The following is a 14488-nucleotide window of genomic DNA, read 5'->3' as shown; positions in this document are numbered from 1 at the left end:
TGTTATACCGTTTATGATTATATATTTTTTTATCCATTTTAGAATGAGGCTGTAACAAAATGTGGAAAAAGTCAAAGGGTCTGAATACTTTCCGAATGCATTGTATGTGTCTATATTCTTTATTCATTTTAAATGAACCAGTCCAATACATCTAAAACACTTGAAAATAGTCTCATTATCGTTTCAGGAATTGATCAGATAGATACGTTTTTTGTTTCAGGTGTTCATGATCAGAGCTGTTTGAATGTGACTTACACCCATCAGAGTATCTGTTCCTTGAAGGGGTCAACAGTGGACGTTACTTGCACTTATAGACATCCCAGCTGGCATAACGTCACAGAAGTATCCTGGTTCAACAAATGGGAGTCTGGAGTTACTGCAGATCTAAGCCAGGACCCAGAGTATGCAGGTCGTGTGAAGTACCATCCAACTACAGACAAAGACTCCACCCTGAGAATCACAGATCTGAGAGAGAGTGACTCTGCTGAATACAAGTTTAGATTTACAACAACTGAGGTAAAATGGGGATACAGCTTCCCTGGAATAACTCTGAATGTCACAGGTAATTCTGCCATTACAGTATTATATAATCTAGTCTAAATCATTATATTATTGGTGGAAATGATGATTGTGCTCTTTTGTCTTCATTTACCCCTTTTCAGACTTGCAGGTGAAGGAGACTCCTGCCACAGAGGAAGGGAAGGTGACACTGACCTGTAGCACCACCTGTACGCTAACTGACAACTCCAACCCCTCCTACATCTGGTACAAGAACAGACAATGTCTCACCAACCCAAACACCCAAGATAACTACCTCTCCCTAGACCAAATCAGCAGTGAGGATGCAGGCAGCTACTCGTGTGCTGTAAAAGGCTACGAGAATCTCCGTTCTCCTGTTACATTTGTTGGGGAACCAAAGTCTTTGAAGAATCCAATTGTAGGAATCATAGTTGTTGTTCTAATTCTCATAATCTGTCTCCTTGGGTTCATGTGGTTCAGGTGAGTGAGAAGAATTTACCCTTTTTCACATTCTGTTTTATAATCAATGAAAATATTTATATTGCTTGATTGATTGTTGATTGATTTATTAATTTATTAATTCATTAATTCATTCACAAAACATGAAGAAGGCCTCCATTATCCACGTTTGACACACAAGACAGGAGAGACACAGTAGAGAATGGACAGGTGAGTCTGTTGGAATCAGCTGACTGAGAACTACAGTGATCTGTGTATAGATGGACTCAATGACTGTGGTAATATTTAAGTTTTCACCCCTCATGTTGTCTGTCCTCTCTCCCCATCAGAGAGATTATAATCCAGTGTATGACAACGTCTCAGGCGTGGCCATGGCACCTACTGCAGCACAGAGACCAATCACAGATGATCAGGATGATGTTACCCACGCCAGCATCCAACACAGAAACCAGGAAGTGCCTCTGTACTCCACCGTCCCACCCCCAGAAACAGGACCAGGATTTCCAATATGCTACTGTGAAATTCAACAGCCCCAGTGCTGCTCAATAGACATTGGGTTGGATTCAATCAAATCATGGGTAATAGGCATTGCAGCTTTTAATGTAATATAAAAAAATATATATATATGCTTTTTGAAAATACTATAATTACTCAATTAGAATTACTTAGATTTTGTCTTGAACTATCCCTTTAAATAAAAGTATATGCAAAACTGTGCAGTCCATATTCTACTGTTCTATTATGGTGCAGTGATGTCATTTTTTACAGTAACTTTTTTGTTGTTTTAATATCCCAAAATAAAGAAATCAACCAGCCAACCCCCATGACGTCGGGAGTCCAGGAGGGATCTGACTGCTTAGGCGGGGCTTCCCTCGATGTCCAGGGGAGGCAGAGGGGGACGGCATCAGCCAGGGGACCAGGAACCACCGGCCTGAGGAGGGAAACGTGAAAAGAGGTTGAGATACAGCAGTTAGTGGGGAGCTGTAATCGGTAAGTAGCCTCATTGATCCCCCTTAGGACTTTGAATGGCCCCACAAACCGGGGGCTCAGCTTCCGGCAGGGCAGGCGGAGCAGGAGGTTACCGGGCCGCCCCTCTGCTCTAGTGGACCCTGGGTTAGGGCGCACCGGACACCTCTGAAGCTGGTGCCCCTCCTGGCCGCAATAGGAACAGAGCCCCAGCTGTCTCCGGCGACGCGGAGAGGTGTGTGGCCCCTACCTCCATTGGTTCAAGCTCTGCCTCAGGACAGCCAAAGGAGGGAGGCGAGTGGCGATAACCTTCTAACCTCCCGAAGAAGGTTATCCAAACAGATGGCCATCGAGATGAGAGCATCCAAGGATATGTTGTCATCCCGACATGCCAACTCCGTCTGGACCTTCTTGCGCAGACCACTACGGAATAGAGTGCAGAGAGCCGGCTCATTCCATCCGCTGGAGGCCGCCACAGTGTGGTGAGGGCGTACTCCGCAGCGGTCTGGGCACCCTGCCGGAGCTGGAAAAGTCACTCACCTCCCTCTCTGCCCTCTGGAGGATGGTCGGAGACCGCCCTGAGCAGATACATTAACCTCTAATACGAACCCGGCTCCTCTTCTCTCCCAGACGGCAGTAGCCCACTCCAACGCCCCTCCGGTCAGCAGGGAAATGACTGTGGCAACCTTGGACCCCTCGGTGGTGGGGACTCCCATCTGATAGACGAAATAGAGGGAGCACTGGAGTAGGACGCCACAGCATTTCGATGGAGTAGTGGCATATTTCTCCGGAAGGGACAGTCGGGCATCGCTGACCTGGGTGGACGGCTGGATAGTCTGGGGGGCTGGCTCACTGTGACAACCTGTGGTTGGAGGACCTCTGATAGGGGTATGGAGAACCTCGGCGGTGGAGAACACGGAGGACCTCCTCCATGGCCGTACCCAGTCTTGCCAGCTGGTCGTGGTGTTGATGGAGTAGATGACCTTGTTCGTTAACTGTCTGGAAGAGGGTTGAATCTTCTGCTGCTTCCATATTGGGAGGTGTTATTCTGTAACGTATACACCGGGAGTCAGAAATCAGGTGCAGAAAGTGAGTTTTAATACTGAACAGATACAAAAGCACAAACATGGAATGTGTACTGAACGTGAGAGGAAAACCAATAACACCTAAGGACTGATGACAACAGGGGCTAAATAAAGAGGGAGTAATCAGGGAAGTGATGAAGTCCAGGGCCCGTATCCTTAAAGATTCTGAGAATCCTCTCAGAGAGCTCCTAACTTAACCTAAAAATTCCTTGCCAGGAGTTTTAGCTTAGAAGTGATTCCAGAACATTTTCAGTGAACTCTGAGCCAGGAATGGATGAAAAATCCTATCTTAGTGAGGAGGTGTGGTTGACCCCGTTGCTAGGTATGAGTCATCATTTCAAAAGCCGTGATTGGTTGATCCTACAAGTTTGATGAAAATGAACTTTTGGTGATAATGAGCAAAGGATGTACCCTCAAATCAATAAACATAATTATACACTCTAATCTTATGCAGACTATAATTGTAAATAATATTTCACATTCAAGAAAATATCTGGAAAATGAATAGTAAGCTGTAGGGGTTATAGCCTAACATTAGAATCTAAAATATGTGAAAACTTAAGCTCATTACACCCTGTTCAAATAATGATTTGTGTCTCATTTGCTCATATTAATATCCTAGCTGGCATATTTTGTACTTTCACTTCCATATGGACCCCATTGAAAACAAGATGGCCTATCTCAAGGGGCTGTCCTTAATGAAGTAGAAATTGCAACGTTACAACTCAGTGTGAACTTAACGAGGGTAACACAGCTCAGCTTTTAACAATGTCTGTGATTGCTGGCTGGTCTATTTATGAAGGCTTGTTAACAAATATCCTACAAACACAGAAAATGGAGAAAAAAAGGAATCGCAAGCCGAACTGGACTGAGGAGCAAGGTTTGTTGCTGGCCCAGTTGGTGAACGAACATAAAGGTATGTTACGAGGAAAATTTGGCCCAACTGTCACTAGCCAAGGCAAGAGGCGCGCCTGGGACACAATATCCCAAACAATCAATGCCTCTTTTCCACTGGTGGTGCGGACAGGCGACGATTGTGAGAAAAGGTGGTATGTGCTGCAGTCCAAGGCAAAAGATGAGATTGCAGCACACAAGCGGGAATCCTCACTCACAGGTGAGCAAAATACTATGGCCTACCACATAATCTGGCAATTTGCTCCTGCTGGCAAAGTTAATTTACATGCCTAAGTACTGTGTTCATTGACTGTTTCTTTCTAGGGGGTGGACCACCTGCAAAGCGGCTGTCCCAGGTGGCCGACACTGTCTTTCAAGTCCTGGGACACTCTGAGGTCAGTGTCACCGGGCTGCCAACAGGCATTGACACGTCAATGATGCAGGCCCTTGAAATGCAGCAAAGGTAGGACACAGGGTTATTCATATCAACAGTGTTTATTCATTGCAGAAGCCATTTCATGTGTTATCCATGCTCATTGTATTAAATTAATTTAATCAAAACAATAATTAAACTAGGCCTATGTATTTCTGTAGCATGGAGCCATCACAAGAACCGGGCCCATCAAGTTTGCCGCCTGAACCATCTGCAGCTGCTACTCAGGATAGCCCGGCGGATCAAACACCATTCCCATCCGCAGCACCTGCTCCATCAGCATCCCTGCAGGAGAGAAGATTGCAACTCACAATTGATGTGTTTGAACAACAAAAAAAAGTCCTTTCCCTTCAGGAGGAGTACTACCGCCTTAAAATTGAACACCTAAAAAATAAACCATTTAGAGATTGTGTTCTGTGTCTTGCATTTAACAGTTGCAGGTGATGTGCAGTAAAACTGTGGTAGTTCTTAATACCATCACAAGTTCTCAAATGACATGGGGCTACAGCTTGCCTGAAATGTAAATTTGTGAAGTTTGCCCTGTAAGGCAGTCCACTCTGGGCTAGGTTCCCCTGTGGAATGTGAATATCTTCTTCACCACCATCCTCATCGTTGTCTCCATCCTCATCCTCATCGCCATCCTCCAGAGGTTCTGCAATCTGTCTAACCTTGCAAATATTGTGTAATATTGCACAGGCTATGATGAGTTTGCTGACTTTTTCAGGCCTCAGCCGCACCTCTCTGTGGAGAACATGAAAGCGCCTCTTAAGCTGGCCTATGCCACGCTCCACCACCGCTCTTGTTGTCTTGTGGGCCCTACAATAGAATACAGACCTTTAATTATTTGATGGAAATATTGCACTACTTGGATGCTCTAACATATTGCTTGCATTTCATTTCCATGATTTTTGTATTGTTTGGCTTACCTGTTATAGTTTAGTTGGGGCCCTTGGCGTGGCTGGAGGTAAGGTGTAAGGAGCCATGGTTTGCATGGGTAGCCACTGTCCCCTAACAAGTGGCAATTAGCTGGCACATAGCGTCTCTCAAAAAGCTGTCTGATGCCACTCTCGGAGAGCATTCTCGCATCATGTGTGGAGCCTGGCCATTTAGCCACAATGTCCAAAATCTTCCAGGCCGCATTGAACACTATTTGCACATTGATGCTGTGGAAATTCTTCCTGTTAACAAAGACAGCCTCGTCCTCTGATGGCGCAATTATTCTCACATGTGTTCCATCAATTACACCCACAACGCCAGGGAATCCTGCAATGTCCATAAATGCCCTTTTATGTGTGTGTAAAGTGCGGGCATCCAGCGGGAATGAAACAAATTGTGTCACAATATTAGGTTGTGACAAAGCTGTCAGTGTTTGGGTGATGACTCTGCTGACGGAGGATTGGGACAGACCCAAGTCATCACTGCTGCATTGTTGCATTTTCCCTGTTGCCAAATACCTCAGGGTTGTGATTACTTTCTTCTCCGGTGTAATAGCGTTGTGGCGTCGAGTTGGTGAAGTAATTGCATCTCTAAGGAGATCCACCACAAACATGATTCCTGCACGATCCAATCTGTAGCGTCTCAATAATTCCCTGTCATCCAGTGTTTGCAGGACATCTCTCCTGCCTCCTCTGTTGGCCATTTTGTGCAGCTGCTTAGGGTAACTCCTAAGCCACTAAAAGTCCTCTTCCCTGCTCTTAGCAGATCTCGCCTTAGGAGCCCTTTTAAGCGCTAGGACTCTTGAGGAATAGCTTTTATATTAACTGGGATTTTCGTGTCACTTTTAGGGGAAATTCTAAGAAAACGTCATGCCTCTGAGAATTTTCTTAGAATTTGGCCGCTAGGAGCCACTTTTTGCACAAAAATTCTTTAGAGATACGGGCCCAGGTGTGCCTAATGATGAGGCGCAGGTGTACGTAATGAAGGTTGCCAGGTGTGCATAATGATGGGTTGTCAGGACCGGTGGTTAGTAGACCGGCGACGTCGACCGTCGGAGAGGGGGTGCGGGAGTAGACGTGGCAATCGTCAGATTGGGTAACTGGGGGGCCATGCCTTGATGGGTAACTGATTAATACAAAATAAACAAATAAACAAAAAAATAAATAAATGTGACTGGTCAATTTTATGAGTCAGGGGCTGGGCCCAAGACACATTTTTTATCCAACCACAGGAGCTCACGCTCAATGTTCAAAATACACCAGAGAGCTTAATTTAGCCACAGAGGATCAATAGTTTCAAAAAAATTACTGTGGATTAAGTTTAAGTTTAATCACAAGCACATACAGGTAAATGCCGAGCCCTTTCCCAACAATGCAGAGTTCAAAAGTAAGAAAAAAAATTGCTAAGGAAAATAGTAACACAATACAATATCAATAACGAGGCTATTTACCGAGTCAATGTGCAGGGGTACAAGGTAGGTAATTTTGGTAATATGTACATGTAGGTAGGGGTAAAAGTGACTAGACAATCAGCACGTGTGTAATGTTGAGATGGAATTGCCAATCAGTAAAGCAGAAGCCAAGGGGTTAATAACAACAGTGGTTAAAAACAAATGGTAAGAGAGAGAAAGGGAAGACGCCTTTATAAGATCCAGGAAAAGGTGGAGGCAGGGAGGTCCTCAGGCCGAGAGAGAAGGGAGGAAAGTGTAGTCACAAGGTTGAGACAGGGACACACAAGGCTCAATAGTACATTGAATCTGGTGGGGAAATATCAGACTGGGAGGTGTGATCATTGTCCGGAGGAGCTGGAGACAGTAGAACAATGCCAGAAATATGTGAGGGAAAGGGAGCGATTGTTATTCGTTTTGAGGAGTAATGGGGTTGAAGAGCCAGGATTAAGTGAACTGCTGGGGAAATCTTCAGGGGAGGTAGTATTTAAAGACGTATTTCGTTTCCTTAGGGAGACAAGAACATTGGGCAGGATTTAGACCTTCACTGTCTCTGGTCCACACTCCAGTCCAGTTGGTGGCGGTATTGCACCTTAAAGTTGGTTGCCAACAACTAAATAAAATGCACAGAAGATAAAACCCATATTTATGTTTATTTATTTTCCGTTTTGTACTTCAACTATTTGCACATAATATGACATTTTAAATGTTTAATTCACTTTTGTTCATTATCTATTTCACTTGCTTTGGCAATGTAAACACATGTTTCCAATGCCAATAAAGCCCTTGAATTGAAATTTAATTGAGAGGAAGAGATAGAGCGATCTTCTACACAGATTGTGCCAGACCTGGGCCCTGACAGTTAATCTCAGTAAGACCAAAATGATGGTGTTCCAAAAAAGGTCCAGTCTCCAGGACCACAAATACAAATTCCACCTAGACACCGTTGCCCTAGAGCACACAAAAAATGATACATACCTTGGCCTAAACATCAGTGCCACAGGTAACTTCCACAAAGCTGTGAACGTTCTGAGAGACAAGGCAAGAAGGGTCTTCTATGTGTAGTAGTGTGATGTTGATCCCCTAGATTATGCACCAAGTTGCACACAAGGACCAGTTCAAGTAGGCCAGATCAAGAGGGGATGTTAATAATTTAGTAATAATAATAATTCAATGTGTTTTCTTTATTTAATTACAGCTGCATAGCTAATGTTATTTTTCGGTGTACAATATTTTTTTTGATATCTATATTGTAAATACACCTAATTGTAAAAGTTTGGTATATTTCGGTTTGGTCCATCTCTTATTATTCTTTTTTGCCTGACCTTCAACTAGCAAGGTATGCTGTCCTTGGCTCCGTAATTTGTCAATATAAAACTGTGGTAAAGTTACACAAAGTGCTGTTATGCAACTATAGGTTTTGTTACTATGTGGACAATATAAACGATTTATGTTAACAACTTTCACCGAGCTTGCTAATTAGGGTACCTATTGTAACTCGTGAGTATTTGGGACAGTGTTTGAGTGAGTTTCTATGTGCTCACGCAGGTGCCTGAGAGCTGTGACTGCACCAAGGGCTAACATATTGTGTGTTGTCTCTTCATGTGCAGGTCGAATAAAAATGATCCAACCATCAGAAGTAAAAGTACACAACGCAGAACGAACCACGCTACAAATGCCATCAAAAGGAACATCAAATTCGACATACCAATTAGGATCTGGCAAAAAATATTTGAATCAGTTATAGAACCCATTGCCCTTTATGGTTGAGAGGTCAGGGGTCCGCTCACCAACCAATGATTCACAATATGGGACAAACACCAAATTGAGATTCTGCATGCAGAATTCTGCAAAAATATCCTCAGTTTACAATGTAAAACACCAAATAATGCATGCAGAGCAGAATTAGGCCGTTACCCGCTAATTATCAAAATCCAGAAAAGAGCCGTTAAATTCTACAACCACCTAAAAGGAAGCGATTCCCAAACCTTCCATAACAAACCCATCACCTACAGAAAGATGAACCTGGAGAAAAGTCCCCTAAGCAAGCTGGTCCTGGGGCACTGTTCACAAACACAAACAGACCGACCCCACAGAGCCCCAGGACAGCAACACAATTAGACACAACCAAATCATGAAAAAACAAAAAGATAATTACTTGACATATTGGAAAGAATGAACAAAAACACAGGGCAAACTAGAATGCTATTTGGCCCTAAACAGAGAGTACACAGTGGCAGAATACCTGACCACTGTGACTGACCCAAACTTAAGGAAAGCTTTGACTATGTACATACAGACTCAGTGAGCATAGCCTTGCTATTGAGAAAGGCCGCCATAGGCAGACCTGGCTCTCAAGAGAAGACAGGCTATGTGCACACTGCCCACAAAATGAGGTGGAAACTGAGCTGCACTTCCTAACCTCCTGCCAATTGTATGACCATATTAGAGGCACATATTTCCCTCAGATTACACAGACCCACAAAGAATTTGAAAACAAACCCAAATTTGATTAACTCCCATTTCTACTGGGTGAAATACCAGTGTGCCATCACAGCAGCAATATTTACAAATTGCATGACCCTCCCCTGGAATATTTTTTTTTTTTACAAAAATCTCCCCCTGACTGAAATTGAAAAAGCATGACCCTCTCCCGGGAAATACAGTAATTGCATACATTTCTGCCTGTCCCTAAAGTATAATGGATTTATACTATAGTCCAGTTGGAGGCGGTAATGCAAGATATTGGATGCCAACCACCATTAAAGTCCACTGAAGAAGGAGGGAAGAAGAAGAAGAAGATCTGGATGTTTTGTTTTGTCGTTGTGGCCCAAATGGGAGAGCCTCATAAATGGCGTTCCTTGAGAAAGCAAGAAACGGATGTATGTCAGGAGAAGTGCAGTATTATCATAAGGAGACGTATACTTGGAGGGAAAAAGAGAGGCAGAGGAGGTCTAAGAGAGAGAGGGAGGAAGATTGTAAGGTTGAGTCAGTTAAAAATGGCGGAAAAAAGGGAGAAGGTTTGTTAAAGAAGAATGGTAGAAAATGTAAGCAGAGTGAGCTGAAGACAGGAGGAGAAATGGAAGTGAATGAGGGTGAAGTATCGGAGGTAGTTGGTGTGGTGAAGTACTCGGAGGCCGAGGCTTGCACAGAGGGTCAGGATAAAGATGACAGTAGGAGTGAAGGTTTTGGAAAAAGTGGACCCTTGCCTTTTGGCTGATCCATTTGTGGTTTCAAGATGGGTGAAAAAAGCTTTGTGTATAGTGGAATCGGTGAGGGTAACCAGAAGTGGTCTAGTGATAATTGTTTGTGTTTCGTTGGTCAGAGGGAGAAGGCGCTCAGATTTACACAAATGGGGGAAACAATAAGAAAAGGGCACCATTGAAAGGAGTGATTACTGGGGTAGCAGTAAATGTAAAAGTGGACCAACTGAAGGGGAAGATTCCCGGTGTTTGTGATGCTCGTCGTTTGGTGCGACGCAAACAGGGTGGTGAGAGTGGGGAAACAGAAGAGTCATTGTCTGTTCTTTTTAGTTTTGAAGTTGAGTCTTTGCCTGACAAAGTGAAGTTAGGATATATCAGTTATCCTGTACGAGCTTATGTGCCAAATACATTACAATGTTACAGGTGTCAAACTTATGGGCATGTGGCAGCAGTATGCAGGAGGGAGGTTCCAAGGTGTGAGTATTGTGCAGAAGGGCATGAGACAAAGGAATGTGTAGCATTGGGGAAAGTAGTGGTATGTGCTAATTGTAGGGGTGGCCAAGGGGTTGGGGATCAGAAATGTTGAGGTTGTGGTGGCAGCTGCAGAGAGGTATTTGGGTGTGCGATACATCAGAAGAGTTACAGGGAGTGTTAAGTGGTGATGTCCCATCATTTCAGGTTGAGGGCATGCGGTAGGAATTAATATATTTAAATAGTGGAGTAGGGTGGTGTTAATTATTACTAATATTTTTGAATTTGTGATTATAGTGTTAGACGGTAGGGTATTTCTTTACTTCATTTAATTTTTCAAATAGAATATAAGGGAGTTGTACTCCAGTCTAGTAGGTGGCGGTAATGCAACCGCCGTTAAACCTCAACGAAGAAGAAGGAGACAAATTTCGTCATTGCAAATCTTTTCCTATACGTGAGATAATTTACTTGTTCTCTGTAATATCGTATAGCGTTGGAATCGTGACATTACCTAGTGTTGAGGAAAATATGCCGGTTTCTGGACTCATACCCTGACTCTGAGAAGGGATTGCGTTACGATTAACTTAGCAACCGCGTGACCCAGCATGACAACGTGAACGCGATTGTTCGACAGTCTGCTGGGTGAGGCGTTATACGTTCCTCCATTCATTGCCGAATGGGATTCCTAGATCCTCCTTTCTCTAATATCTCTGCAACGAGCTCTTAAATCGAGATAGTTGTGTATTTTGCTATTGCATGGCCAGTGTGAGCCAGAATGTCTGATGAAGAAACGCTGAAGAAACAATAGCTTCCCCAATGGATCCGGTAGGTCGGGTTTCCTTTTAACAGTATAGGCCTGCTGTATAAAATGTACAGGCCTAGTTTTTATCATATTTGTCCCCTGTAGCTCAGTTGGTAGAGCATGGCACTTGCAACGCCAGGGCTGTGGGTTCGTTTCCCACGGGGGGGGGGCAGTATGAAAATGTATGCACTCACTAACTGTAAGTCGCTCTGGATAAAAGCGTCTGCTAAATGACTAAAATGTAAATTTGATCCTCCACATTCATCTGTTTCGAGTTAATGGCTGGTCAAAAAAAAGACTGTACAACTTGTTGGGATTTTTTTTCCTTCAAGGTAACCTACTACTATATCATGTGTAAGAATCTGTGTCTAGTACTTAATGATCTCTCCCTCCTCTCAAAGTGTGCACTTGTTCACCTCCACTGATTTGAAAATCAGATTATCCATTATATGACCAGATACTCGGAAGTGGCCACTCACAATGAAAATACACCATCTTCTGTGTCCCACCCTTAGCCTTGTAAGGATGGCCTCCTCTCTTCTGTCCATTCCTACCATCCTCCCCTACTTTACTCTGTACCTGGAATAGGGGCGGCAGGAAGCCTAGTGGTTTAGAGTGTTGGGCCAGTAATCCGAGCCGACTAGGTGAAAAATCTGTCAATGTGCCTTTGAGCAACTTAACCCCAATTGCTCCTGTAAGTCGCTCTAGATAACATTGCCTGCTAAATGACTAAAATGTAAACAATGAATAGATGCCTGCCAATAGTGTCACTGTTGCACTGCTCCTGCCATCTCTGCACCACCACTGCCCATATCATTCCCTTAGCCTCTGTCTTGCTTATTGGCACCTCCACCTCCTGTCTCCTAAGGGCCTGTTTAGCTAGCATATCTACTTCCTCATTCCCTTCCACCCTCACATGGGCCGGGACCCAAGCAAAGCTTATATGGACACCCAGCTGTCTCATCTGGGCATGAATTTGTATTCCCTCATATAGCAGGCCTTGTCTGCTATGTTAGCTAAATGATTGCAGACTTATCAACACAGCACATGAGTAAGAACATATAACTACTCTGTCTGGCTTGACTTCCTCCACCCATTGCAAGGCTAAACGTATGGCCATCAGCTCTGCCATGTACACAGCCAACCCACTTTCCTGTTTAACAAAGGCTGATCCAGTCCTACCTGTCCATGGGTCTTTTGATCCATCTGTATATATGTCCAAAAAATACAGATTTACCGTTTTCAGTCGCTTTTTAAAGAACTCACATGGATCAACCCCCTCCCTGTCTTTCCGTACTCTCTCCAACACTTGTAAATCAACTACTGGAGGTGGGAATAGCCATGGTGGACTCACAGGGATAGGTACCATGGGGCTAAAGTCCCTGCCATACAATCCCATCTGCCTCGCCTGCTTATCACCCACCCACAAAGGTTTTATTCTGTCCACGTTCATGCTCCCAACTTTTCTGTATCACCCCTTTTTGTGGGATGACACACCCCATGTTCCTGTAAGTTAACCCAACAATTAATTGCCAGCGATTGCCTTCTAATATGTAATGGCAATGAAAATAAATGTATTTAAAAAATGGAAGGCAGTCGTTACCACAGCCACAAAGTCAAAAATATAGATCGTAGAAATTCATGTAACAGAAATGTGCTTTTTTGATTTTAAGGTTAGGGTCAGGTATAAGGTTAGCAGTGTGGTTAAGGTTAGGTTTAATATTACATTTTAAGAAAGTAAATTGTTGAAATAATAGGTGTGGTTTAGGAATGTGTGGCTGTGGTAACTAGTGTCGACCTGGCACTAGTGTTTTTCTCAAAGTTTCTGTCATGTCACGTGTCCTACTTTTATCAGTACACTCGTAACAACCTAATCATTACGAAATGTATTTTCGATCAAATAAGCCACAAGTCGCCTCTTCCTCTCTGTTTTGAAAGGAAATGACTGGTATAAGAAATATGGTGGAAACTGACTAGCCCATGTCTCCACCAACCCAATGCTATTAGATTTGTGGGAAGTAGTGAATGATTGAACATTTCAGGAAAAATGAGATATTCGAGGGATGCTCCCAAATCAATCAGAGGTGTAGACTAAATTAATCAAATATTTGGTTTAATGATAAACTGTTTAATATTTATTGTGGCCAACAGGACAAAGCTAGCCCATTCCCCTCCACCCTCCCAGAGTCCCCAGGTCAAAAGCCTCCCGGTACCGCTTTACTGCAGGGTCTGGTCGACTGCAGGAAAACACCGGGGCAGAGTGGAACTGAGAGAGGAGGAGGAGAAGAGAAGGAAGATGGAGATTTGATTTCACTACAGACTGCTTCTGTAACAATAGTGGAGGTGCATAAAGATGGCGGCCCGCATATACTTACCACAAATTCTTGTTTTGCTAAGTTCACTGTATTGTACATTGCTCTCCTTTACTGTTTTTTGGTATGGTCATTAGCATTGTAAACATGATCCCAATTTTAGCTTCAAGACACCGGAAATGTGAAAATCCAAAGAAGTAGATTGTGTTGATTTAATTGGAACATTGAACAGTGTCGCGCACCGTAGTTTCAAAACTCAGTGGAGAGTGCTAAAACAATGGCATCATATAAGAATTCTGCCATCTTTATGCAATTTAGTCATTAATTGATTAATTATATATTGATGAAAATACCTGTAAAAACTTAATAAAAAAAACATGTTTTACCTTCTCAAGACATTTAATAAAAATATTACTACACTAAGTGCCTATGTGCCAAATAAAGTAACAGTGTTGACCGTAACAGGGGACTACGGAAAACAACAAAACCACCAGATTACATGGGTAAAATAGTCCTTTAAATCAGCCATAAAACCCCCTGTGACAGGAGTAATGGAAGGTTGTTTTGTGAAACAGGGAGTGGTAATTGAATGCAATCTAAACAAAAAAATGTAATTGTTAAAACATTTCTAGCATGTCTATGTATGGGTAAAAGGGTTGACTTGCTCAGTTTTCCACCACAAAACAGCAGTAAATTGACAAAGAGTAGAACCAGCTCACCTGATTTTACTGTATGATTTGACTATTAGATGTTCAATATTTATTTTGGAAACATGTTTTTTTAAGAAATAGTTTCACTATATTAAAACGAGAGTAACAGGGTTTAACTTAAAATGAGGTACAGACGTAAATCAATTACTAATAACATTCATAATAATCTTCAGAAATGACTTTGTCAAAGCAACAAAATAACTAGTGCTTTACAATGAGTATGTTCGCATGTGATCGTTTTTACTCTGTTT

General features: G+C 43.0%; 1 protein-coding gene across 1 annotated transcript; it reads left to right on the top strand.

The window, feature by feature from the left end:
- Positions 1-3717: 3717 nt before the first annotated feature.
- Positions 3718-5042, top strand: LOC311119890 (uncharacterized protein; the record flags this gene model as incomplete). The annotated part of the gene is made up of 5 exons (XM_084194540.1): positions 3718-3945; positions 4057-4143; positions 4248-4386; positions 4500-4674; positions 4923-5042. The coding sequence occupies exons 1-5, from the start codon at positions 3798-3800 to the stop codon at positions 5040-5042; spliced, it is 669 nt and encodes a 222-aa protein (XP_084050666.1). The 5' UTR covers positions 3718-3797.
- Between the last annotated feature and the right edge of the window lie 9446 nt (positions 5043-14488).

This window comes from Coregonus lavaretus (assembly GCF_964263955.1).
Source record: "Coregonus lavaretus genome assembly, contig: HAP1_SCAFFOLD_55, whole genome shotgun sequence".
NCBI classification, from domain to species: domain Eukaryota; kingdom Metazoa; phylum Chordata; class Actinopteri; order Salmoniformes; family Salmonidae; genus Coregonus; species Coregonus lavaretus.
This window is presented reverse-complemented; position numbering and strand designations above follow the sequence as displayed.